This window comes from Dipteris shenzhenensis, chromosome 15 (genome assembly GCF_047967505.1).
Source record: "Dipteris shenzhenensis isolate YYH24624 ecotype China chromosome 15, Dip_SZ_1.0, whole genome shotgun sequence".
Lineage (NCBI taxonomy): Eukaryota > Viridiplantae > Streptophyta > Polypodiopsida > Gleicheniales > Dipteridaceae > Dipteris > Dipteris shenzhenensis.
Window position 1 is genome coordinate 11,966,805 of NC_141610.1, and position 12,009 is coordinate 11,978,813.

General features: G+C 39.4%; 1 protein-coding gene across 2 annotated transcripts; it reads left to right on the top strand.

Annotated features, from left to right (window-relative positions):
- The first annotated feature begins 1,652 nt into the window (after nucleotides 1-1,652).
- On the top strand, nucleotides 1,653-5,116 carry LOC147893370 (pentatricopeptide repeat-containing protein At4g13650-like). 2 transcript variants are annotated; one of them, XM_087386099.1, is made up of 2 exons: nucleotides 1,653-1,714; nucleotides 1,991-5,116. In XM_087386099.1, exons 1-2 carry the CDS (start codon nucleotides 1,693-1,695, stop codon nucleotides 4,561-4,563), a joined length of 2,595 nt encoding a protein of 864 aa, XP_087242225.1. In that variant the 5' UTR covers nucleotides 1,653-1,692; the 3' UTR covers nucleotides 4,564-5,116. The 2 variants fall into 2 exon arrangements, with proteins under 2 accessions (XP_087242225.1, XP_087242227.1); XM_087386101.1 differs by having other exon boundaries at nucleotides 1,659-3,100; nucleotides 3,212-5,116.
- The last annotated feature ends 6,893 nt before the right edge of the window (nucleotides 5,117-12,009 follow it).

Sequence of the window (12,009 nt, forward strand, 5' to 3'; positions counted from 1 at the left end):
CCTACTATCTCAATTTATTGATTGGCCAATTTCTTGAATAGCTTGCAGAATGTATAGGAAGTATGATCTCACATCTTTAACAAGAACTAAAATTTCCACAAGTGGGATAGACAAGTCTCAATCAATCATGATGCAACAAGTGTGATGTCCAATCATTTTATGCAAGTGTTGAACTTCCATACATTAATGCTGAGTATCATCGATCGAAAAATTGATATGGTCAATCGAGAAGTCTCAAAAGCCCCTTGTGGACTAGCATTTGCATCCTTCACAATGAATCATTTGATCGAGCTACAAAGTTCTCTTCACTCATCTCCCGAATTTTGCAAACTAATTAATGGTTGAAAAGTGCCAAACTAAAAAGAAATATATATCTAGCTTCCAATCGTTGGAATTGGAGTAGCATTACAACATAGGTTCTTGAGCAAGGAGAAACAATCCAAGACACTAAGGCATTTGGACATTGATTGGACAAAATTTCACATATACAAACAGTGCTTTCACGTGCACCTACAAACAATTTGGTAATAATCCAGAATCTTGCTTGTGTTTAAGCATCTTGAATTATAAGCTACCTTGATGCTACGGTCCTCACTATGGTAATCTCTCAATTGCGTTAAACAAGGATATAAAATTGCAAATGTGTTCTACATGAGAAATTGAGAGACCATGAAAATGCAACAAACAAGTAACGAAGGAGGGGCTTATTTGCGAATTCATGAGGCTAATCAACATCACTATATACAAGCAAGAAGATGAGTAGGTAATATGTTAGTATTTTATCCATTCGCAAGACTTATTCTCGGCGCTTATATTCTCGACATTTATATTCTTGGCGCTTCTATTCTCAGCGTTTATATTCTCGGCACCTAGGAAAGGGCCCGTTCCCTCGGATTATAACCTTTTGGGGAAGGAAGCATGCCGCCTCCCCGCCCATACTATGTGTGATTATAATAATTATATATTATATATTATCATACACATATTTTCAATCGCTCGGCCGTTCAAAATTATTTGTTTTCAATCTAAATTCTTTCAACATTCCTCACTTTTGATGCATGTTCTCGATGCGAGGAAGCAACAAAAGCCAAGATCAAAAGATATCGACACCTTTATTCATATGATTGCAGTCCATGTGACAATATTGTATAGACTGCAATGAGGATCTATTATGAGCTCTTGTGAGCATCACCTTATTCATGCTTCAACTCCCAAAACACACAAACAATACGGACATTGCCAAGTCAATAATAAATCACCACTCCTAAAATTTGTAGGGAGGATCAAATTCTAATGGACCCTGCGTCGTGTCTCATATCCACATTAGTACTCATTCATTTTTTCCTTTTTTACAAATTTAAAAAAATGCTAGGATTCAAGTTCAATTTCAAGTTAGTAGTTATGTGCTCCACAAGGAAGAGCTGCTTGACGCACTCCATTGAAGCTCTTGTAAGGGGCTTTCAATGCATGCATTGAGTGACTTAGTCTTGCCCGCCCCCCTTCCCCTCTCTCTCTCTCTTCTTCTTCTCTGGGCAGGGCACATGAATGAAATTCATCTTGTTTAGCACTCCATAATTTCCTAAAGTTATGGACATTCAATCGCTCCACTTGTTTTTCACGGAACTTTCTTCGCAGTTATGTTGGAATATGCTTTCTGGGTTAAGGCATCCTTGAACAGGATTTTGGAACCTGATGCCATGCGGGCCTCGATTTGGTGCGTAAGGTGTCGGTATAAAGGTTTCAATGAGAGAAAATCGTTGGCGATGCCACATTATGTTCAAGCTTTCCCTTGCGTAGCAAATTATAGATATGATTATCTTCAAGTGCAAGTCTGAAACTTCATTGAAAAAAAAAAGTGCAAGTCTGAAACATACAGGCTGGCACAATTAAGCTGGAATAAAGTTAATGCCGAGCATCAGCGGCACCAACTCGACTATAGCAGCTGCTTCAAAGGTTAACAAGGCAGGCGTGGATGTGTTTGGTTGCACAGGAGGGACGGCAAAATCATGTCGTAAGCAGAATCAACTGCATGAGGCACTGCATGCCCTTCTTATTGAGCGAGGCACTTTGGCTACTTCAGATTTATACTTGTCTCTCTTGGAAGCATGTTATGATGTGAAGGGCCTATTTGAGGGTAAGCACGTCCATGCACACATCATAAAAAGCAGGTTCAGGCCAAACATATTTATACAGAATGCTCTTGTTCGCATGTATGCACAATGCAATAGTTTAGGGGATGCTCGTCGTGTTTTTGATGATGCGGCTGAAAGGAATTTGACTACTTGGAACATAATGTTTGGCGTGTATATCAAGCATGGCCTTCCGGAAGATGCTTTGAAGCTCATCGGGCAAATGCAACAGGAAGGTATTCAGCCAGATGAATTTATCTTTGTAATTATATTGAAGGCCTGTGCAGTTGTAAGAAATCTTGCACAGGGAAAGCGGATACATACACACATAATCAAAGCCGAAGTCAAGCTAAGCATCTTCATGTGCAATAGTCTTGTGGATATGTATGCCAAATGTGGGAGCATAGAGGATGCACGGCAAGTGTTTAGCAAAATGTGTGAACGAGATCTAATTACATGGACTGCAATGATTGCAGGATATGCTAAGCATGGACAAGGTGAAGAGGCCTTAAGGCTCTTTTGGGAAATGGATTCAGATGGGATTAAGCCAGATGGGGTCCTCCTCCTGAGCATTTTGAAGGCATGCGCCAATGTGGGAAAGCTTCCAGAGGGTAAAAGAATCCATACTTACCTTCTTAGAACTGGAATCAACACAAACTTGTCTATGAACAACACCCTAGCTGACATGTATTTCAAATGTGGCAGCATAAAAGATGCTTGCCGAGTATTTTATGAAATGCCTAAACGAGATGTAGTATCTTGGAATATCATGATTCTAGGATATGCAAAGCATGGATCTGCTCAAAAGGTTTTTAAACTCCATCAAGAGATGACAATGGAAGGGACAAGGCCAGACAAGTTCACCTTAGTGGGCATCCTCAATGCATGTGCCAGCCTTGGAAGACTTGGAGAGGGCAGATGGGTACATCTTGAATTCATCAAAATTGGATTTGTGTTAGATGTGTTCACAGGTAATGCTCTTATTGATATGTACTCCAAGTGTGGGTGCATACCTGATGCACGGTGTGTGTTTGACCAAATGGCTGAACAAGATGTAGTGTCTTGGAGTGCAATGATTGCAGGATATGCCAAATATGGGCCTTACGAAGAAGCTTGTGTACTATTCAGACAAATGAAAAATTTGGGGATGGAACCAAACAAGGTCACATTTTTGGGTATTCTTAAAGCATGTTCAGGTCGAAGAGATCTAGAGGAGGGCAGGCAAATACATGCTTACATTATCAAAAGTGGATCAGATGGCGATTCGGTTGTGTTGAGTACCCTGGTGGACACGTATGCAAAATGTGGAGATATTGATACTGCAAGGAAGATTTTTGAAGCAATGCTTAAAGATACAGTGATCTCCTGGAATGTGATGATTGTGGGATATGCCCAGAATGGATGCCCTCTTGAGGTTTTCAAGACCTTTTTGGAAATGCAGGAGGAAGGCATCAAGCCAGATATGGTTACCTTTGTGAGCATTATTCAAGCATGTGCAGATCTGGAAATCCTGGAAGATGGTAAACTAATTCATTGTCAGATCATTACTAGTGGATTTGAGGGGGATACATTTATTAGGAGCATGCTAATCTATATGTATGCCAAATGTGGGAGCATTGATGATGCGCACTGTGCGCTCGAAAACTGTGCTGAACGAGATATTGCATCATGGAATGGAATGATTGCAGGATGTGTGAAGTCTGGAAACTGTGGTGATGCTTGTAGATTTTTTCATCGAATGGACATGAGCCCAGACAGGCTTACGTACATAAGCATTCTAGATGCTTGCACTAGCTTAACGTCTTTGGAACAGGGGAAGCAGATTCATTCATTCATCACCAAAAGTGGGCTACAGCTAGATGCCTGTCTGGAGAGTGCCCTTGTTGATATGTATGCTAAATGTGGGAGCATTGTTGATGCCCACAAAGTGTGGGTTAACATGTGTGATCAAGATATTTGTGCATGGAACGGTATGATTGCATGTTGTGCACAACACGGGCATGGCAAGGAGGCTTTACAACTAGTTGAGTGTATGCATCAAAAGAACTTGAAGCTAAACCACATTGCATTTGCTTCTATTCTGTATGCATGTAGTCATGAAGGTCTAGTGGATGAGGGTTGCCACTTTTTTGGTTGCCTTATCAAAGATCATGGTTTCACATGTACAAGAGAGCACTGTGCCAGCCTAGTTGACCTTCTTGGTCGTGCAGGGCTTCTGGAGGTGGCAAAGGATCTAATCTGCAAAATGCCTATTCAGCCTAGTGTGGTTCTTTGGAAAGCCTTATTAAGTGCATGTAGAATGCATGGCAATGTGGCTCTAGCAGTAGAGACAGCAGGATATATAATTGAAATGGAACCTCAGAATGAAACAGCTTTTGTGATGTTATCAAATGTTTATGCTACAGTGGGCAGAAATGTTCAATTATGGGGCTGAGTATGTAGGTTTTGGAAACAGTGCAGAGCTTACCTGCATTGAGACAGACGACCAGCTGCACAGGTTTCATGGGATGAGGGGCAGGATCTTTTAGATGTGGATGCAAGAAATGAGACAAACTGTAATTGCCATAGAGGACAAAATTTTCTGGCTGGTTGGGTGCTGCCACCACTCTTTGTGACGTCTCTGTCATTAGAAATTGGCAATGTCACACATGTCCATATGCAACCAAGGATTTGTTCCTTGCTAAAGTCGGGGCTCCTGCTTATGGGCTCCTCAAAATAACCTTTCATTACACAGTGTGCAGCATGGTTCTTGTGTGTTTTGCTAATTCTAATTCTTAGGACGATTGGGTAAGCTATCGTGGATAGCTGGTGGCGTCTTGAAGAGTCAATAACTGGGGAAAAGGATGAAGAGCAGGCAAGTCTTTTTCTTAGTACGAACAAGGCACAATTCTTGTTATGCAGGCAGCATAGCCCCAAAGTTTGGCTTTCAGCCTTATGCCCTAAATATTGAGAAGTTCTGATGGAGTTAATAATTTAGCTTTAAACAATTCATGTGGTAGCCCTCCTTATGAAGGTTATGGGTCAAAGGTTACGTTGAGCCCCCATATCAGGACAAGAGGCTTGACACCTTGAGGTTTAGGGTTTACAGATGATCTGCCATATGGGCAGCAAAGATGGCTCCTATGTAGGCAGATGCATGCCCAGACGAGACAAAAGGACAGCCCTTAACACTGCCATCGATATATCCAGGGACCAATGAGTAGGCTGCCAGTGACCAAAAGCATCCATGGACAAATGCTAAAGCAAGCGTCACATCATATACATCCATGGCTGATCACCATGCATAAACTGAAGCGCGCGCGCATGCTTTTTTTTTGTGAACACACGCACGCGCGCACACCTTTTTTTTGGGAGTGAAATCTAGTTGTCATTATATCGCGCGCGCACCCAGCCACCCACCCCCACACACACACATTTTTTGATGAAATCCATGTGTCATTATATTACAGAAAACAGTCTCGAAAGGGACTACAAATTACAAACATTAGAAGACATCATCATATGACAAGAAGGCAGGATAATCTATGCAGACAATCATAAAAGGATTGTCGTATAGAGGCACGTAACAAATTGATATTTAGCCAGAGAGGGATCACCAAAGATCTGATCGTTGCGGTGAATCTAGAGCATCCAGAGTGCTTAATAATGAACCCGATAGAAGAAAGGATGATTTCTTTTCCTCGCCGGATGAAACCCCAAAGGAAGACAAACATAAACAACACCCACCCACCCACCCACACACACACACACACACACCTTTCTTAGTTTACTTGTCACCAAATATGTCCTAGAGCTCATCAATGTGAGGCATTGGATACTTATTTTAATGGTTACCTTATTAAGGGCAATATAATCTATGCTAACAATGGAAGGGAAACTACAAGGCTGAATTTTCCCTTTTCTAAGGTACTCAGTAATCGTTGCTCTACTTCCTTCTCTTCAGTATTACTTAAATGATAAGATGCTTTGAAAATATGAGTGACACTTGGCACTAATTCTATCCTATGATCTACTGTTTCTTTAAAGGTAAACTATCACGAGGAAACTAATTTTTTTTTTTTTTTTTCAACTCAAGGAAAAGGACTGTCATGCTTGACCAAGTGCTCCAACTACTACAATTGATGAGAGGAGTATCATGCCCACCTTGAAAGTGGATCAATTGTCCATCCTTCTAGAAAGTAATAAAGTTATTCAAATAACTCCTCTGTAGAAGAGCTTGACCATTGAGGCACGCTTTGTCTAGGACCACATCAATCCTTTGAAAATTAAGAGTATCTTTACCCGGCCTCTGTGGAGCAGGGCCTAATTATAGAGCCATTCTTTATCTACCACCACATCAGTCCTATCAAAATGCATACTTTGAAAATCAAGAGTATCTTCGTACCCTTGAATTTCCCAATTTACATTACTAATCATTAAGTCCTAGATTTTCTTATCTCAGTCTTTGGCCAGCAAGACCACATACTTTATGCATGGGGACTCTTAACTAACATCTCTTAATGAGAGAATAGATAAAAATGTTATGGGTGGCCCCGTCATCCACCATAACTCTAATCCTTTTCCCATTAAGGACACCATGCATCCTAACTAGATCATGGGGACCAAAGGCACGTGGCTGATGTAATGAAGCATGCATATGCTTCATCCTCATGGAAGACTTCTACTTCCTTGTACTTTGAGTTACGGTGGCCCTATCATCCACCATAACTCTAGTCCTTTTCCCGTTAAGGACCCCATGCATCCTAACAAGATGGGGGTTTCCATTTTTCGAGCAAAAACCCCCGAGTGACGAGCAGACAAAAGGTGGGAGGGGTCAAAATATATAGGCTCAAGTCATTTTTTGGGAGCAAAGAATTCCAAATTATTTCAAAGAATATGTAAGTAAATATGAAACATTGATAAATAGATATACATATACATATACCTTTATATAATATACATATATAATGTCCAAGTGGTGACTTATTTTATGACTTTCAAAAAAAATTTCTTTTGCTTTCACCATTGCTTGGATCATAAAATTTTGAGCAGATATCCTCTTTACAGTTCCTGAGGATGACCTAGGAAAAATAAATAGTACCTTTTTAATAGACCCTCTAAGTGTATTTTGCCAGAGGAATATGGTTTGAAGAGCTTGTCCCAACCCTATTCCGCCGGCGAAATACCCTTGGAGAGCCTACGCAGAAGAGGTCATAACTTTTGCTCCTTAGCTCAGATTGAGGAGCTGTAAAAAGAAAAAATGTTCAAAATTTCATGATCTATGCGATGGTAGGCTTGAAACTATACTTTTTATAGTTATAAAAGAGAGAAATAAAAAATTTCAAGATGTATATGAGAGTTACAACTTCTTCCTAATTCATATTATGGTAGGAAGGAGTTCAATAGAGACCAGATTTCCTTAAAAGTACTTACGTTTAGAGAATTGGGAATATTTTTAAAATCCCTACCTTGCCTTCCCATATTTGATAATGCATTAGAGATTAATTTATGATTGATTATAATGGCTTCAAATATGAGGTTTCCAATATCTTTTTCCTACTCATCCAAGGAATATGGTATACATTATTACATGAGAGCTTCAAATATGGGATTGCTAAAGATTAAGGAAACTCTTTTAAATTGATTGAACTACCAAAATCCTCAAAAGAGAGTATGGCAGGGAGGTATTTATAGGAGTTTCTAAAGTGTTCACTTTTGTTCATATATAGATTAAAATGAGGGTTATAATGAAAAATAAGTAAGCATATGGTTCCATAAATGAGAAATTAAGAAAGAATTGTATATTCCTTTGAGAAATATACAAGCATGGTTGGTGACAAAAATTATCGCTCGGACTTTTCTGCTCGTAGGTTTTTGCTCGAAAACTATGCACATCCTAACAAGATCATGGGGACCAAAGGCACATGGTTGAGGTAATGAAGCAAGCATATGTTTCATTCCCATGGAAGAATTCTACTTCCTTGTACTTTGGACATTGAGGAATTGCCAAAACTTGTATGAGATTTATCAGAGAAATTGGGGAAATTTTTAAATTATGTAACTTTATGTAGTATTTTGGTCAAGTTCGACTATACAAAGATTAAAAATCTATACTCAAAACAAAAGGCTTTTGAGATAAATTACATAGTTTGATTATAGTCAAAGTTTGCAACCATGAGCTTACCTGGAATTCAAAATAAAACCCATGAACCTGTCTACTGAGAGATTCAATAGATGTTCAAGCATATGGCGATATTCAATAAATTGTACATGCAAGAGCAATAAGCAACCCAATATATCTCCTGCGACACTTTCAAATAATTAATTGCCAGTGATCTTGCAAAGGAATCCATTGCTACCAACCAATCTCAGCTGCCCAAAAAATACAAGTATAGACTGTTGTTGATTTGAAGATGACGATTTACAAGGATCTCCACTCAATTGACTTCTCGGCTCAGGCCATTGATGATGTAGGATTCTTTAGCAAAGAGTCATCTACTATAGCTCTTTGCCATCCACATAAGCACCTTCAAAGAACACAATTAATACTTTCAATTTGTTAGAATTTAATGTGTGAAACTATTTGCCATTCAATATGAGATCATCGTGAAATTTAATAAGTTTGCTCTATGAGCATTACTTCATCACCAAGAACCCTCTTAATCATTAGCTCAATTGCAACATCATGTCAATGCCACACAATAAAAATTCCCCACATCCAATCGCCATCCAAACATTTGTCTGCTTGAGAGCTTCTTGCTACAGTGGTTGCTTACTCCTTTAACAATGGGCTGCAATCTATGCCCATTGTAGATGGGTTTTGGGGGTCATTTATACTTTGTGGAATTGACATATGGCATGTGGGTGGAAGGATTATTACACATGCAATGTTGCATGAAAGAGACTTTTATCTCATCTTGAATTTAAATCCTCTTATGGTGATACAAAAGATGAACCATTTTCTATTTCCAATACATAGTCTTGTGAATCTATGGATGTAAAGTATTTTATTTGGTGTTCATGTTGAGATAGGTTGAGCTCTCACTTCACTAGCCACTCTGCCATTCAAATTTTCCTACCTTTTTCTAGGAACTAGTGTTCCATGATCCCCTCAAGCATGAGAACTTCTTCTTTCTTGATTCTTGATGTTCTTGCTCAGTAACAACTCCAACCTCTTGAACTTGTCTTGCTCATTGTTGATAGCTTTAATCTCCTAAACTTGTCTTACTCAGCCATCCCAACTTTATTGCCTTACCTTCTCTCCATTCTGTCCTTCCCCAATTAGGATAGATTCCACTACTAGTCTATCTTGTGATCTTGGCTCTCTATGTATAAATGAATTTGCATTAAGGTGAACTTATAGCTATGGAGACTTTTTGGTGGACTTTGAGCATATTTAGATGATTTTTAGAGGCTAGTGTAATGGTAGTGCATTGTGAAGTGGTGAGGCGATGAGATTTCAATGAGGTGTTTCCATTTTGGAGTAGCGGCATTGGTTCTTAGTGTGATCACACCACCGTTTTGGAGCAAGATGCATTTTTGTAGCGGTATGAAATGGAACAAGGCCCAAAGGGTATTAGTTGAGGTTGATGCTTGCTATTGAGAGTGGGGCTAAAGTAACTGTGCAAACCAAAAAATAACACCTTACTTTTTATGCTAGTACCAGTGCAGAGTGCTAAGATGCTCAACTCCTTGCATGGAGGCTACTAACAATTATAGGGAGAATATTATGCCAGAGGATTGCCATAACCAGAGAAGAGGAGTGAGTGGTGCCACCCCTAGAGCCCTAGAACCAAGTGGGGAAAGAACCAAGAGACAAGGGAGGCATCGTGTATGGTACGGATAGGCACTACAGCCCTCCCCTCCTTAAAAAGCCACTAACAATTATAAGGGAGAATCTTGTGCTAAAGGATTGCCATAACTAGAGAAGAGAGGTGAGGTGTGTCATCCCCCCCTAGAGCCCTAAAACCAAGTGAGGAAAGAACCAAGAGACAAGGGAGGAATCATGCATGGTGGACATGGGGAAAAACCATGAGACGACATTTCAATTAAAATTTGATGTATTTCAAAGGGGGAAATGGAGGGTATCACAAGGGCCAATGCCTAGTCATCCTTAAAAAGACACTAGTAATTGCAAGTAGGCAAAATAATAAGGCATAACTGCCTCTCCTAGCCCATCAATACGCACGCTCTTAGTGGTTGCAGCATTGAAAGCAAACCTGCAAGGTAGAGATCATGGGAAGAGAGGGTTGTGAGCCTCAAAATACCTTAACTTGTAGGTTTTAGCCTTGCGAGGGGAGCCAAGGAGACCCATAGAGTCTCAAGAAGAGCTTTGTAGTGAAATTCTTTTGCACCTTCACTGGGTAGAAGGTGAACTATGGAAACTGATCTTGAGCTTGTTGCCAAATCTTTCATGGAGCGCTACTTTTTCATACTCAATAACAATCACATCGACCTTGTCTCCCTCTACCAAGATGTCTCAGAACATCTCTACTAATCTCAATGGAGTTTCAACTCCTCCCTTGCAAAACTATCAAGGACTAGGGCCACCACATTTAAGACCATTGTTAACAACAATAGCTTCAAGACCATTTAAGCCCATTGTTAACAACAATAGCTTGGGCTACATGTGTTGAATAGTGGGAGCTTCAGCTCTCCCTTTGCAAAAATCAGGCCATAGCTTATTGAAACGAAATCTATGCATAACGTACTAGAAGTATTCATAACCTTCTTCTCCACCATCAAAAAGAGGACTGGGCCTAAGGGGGATCACCTAACTTTTATGCTTTCCTCTAAGAGGGGGGATATGAACGTAATTGACCATGAAATAACCAGGTGAACCAGAAAACAAAACCTTGCTTGTCATGCTAGCACTATTGTGGAGTGCTAACATGCCTAATGCCTTGTATGAACGCTACCCATGTTGGTGAGGGAGAATGCTGTGCTAGAGGACTACCATAACGAGAGAAAAGGGGTGAGGGATTCCACCCCTAGAGCCCTAAAACCAATTGGGGAAAGAACCAATGTGAGGGGGGGCATATAAGCACTGCAATCATCCCTCCTCAGAGAGTCACGGGACAATGTATCAATTGTAATGTATTTCAAAGGGGGAAATGAAGGGTGAGCCTAGGGCTAATGCCTAGCCACCCTTAAAAATGATTACAAGCCTTTTAGGCAAAACTCATACTAAACTTGCCATTTGAACAAGCTCTCACCCAAAGATCCATTAAGTTACATTTGTAATTTACCAAAAGATCCCAAATCATCCCAAGGCTAAACCGACTTGTTATAGCATAATGTTGAGTTGTGGGAATCCTTTGGTGTGTTTTTATTTTTGTGTGGTATTGCAGGGTAATTGATTGTAATTTGTCCTTTCACATTTACTTTTATATTTTTTCCTTTTTTATTTGTAAGGAGTATCTACTTCTTTACTAACAATATTATCTAGGATGGCTTCTTGGTAGGCTAGTGACCTAGCTTGGGGTTTGACTCTCCATAGGCCATAACTTTGTGATGATAGAGTATTATAATTTGATATTTGCTACTTCAAAAGACTTAGTCTTGTAAGTAGTTTGTTTGCCCGTATTTCATACTTGCAAGCTATTAATACCAAAAGAATAATTACTCGGGAATGATTTCTTTATAAGAATTACTATGCTTAAACTAAAATACTATCTTGTTATGTATCTTGCAAAAATTGAACCAAAAAATACTATGCATAAACTTAAATCAAAAGTTGCTTTATAACTTATATATAAAACTATCTATACTATTGAAATCAATTAAATCCATAGCTCCAAACAAGAAAACAAATAATGAACATCTATTTTATAACTTATATTTAAACACCATTTCAAACCATTGAACTATGTAAATAATTCAATTCATAGCTCCAAATAAG

Excerpts from the sequence above, each read along its gene's own strand:
- LOC147893370 (XM_087386099.1), top strand. The coding sequence starts at position 1,693 with ATGCCATGCGGGCCTCGATTTG. Across the intron at positions 1,715-1,990 it reads GCCATGCGGGCCTCGATTTG|GAGGGACGGCAAAATCATGT; the intron begins GTGCGTAAGGTG and ends TTGGTTGCACAG.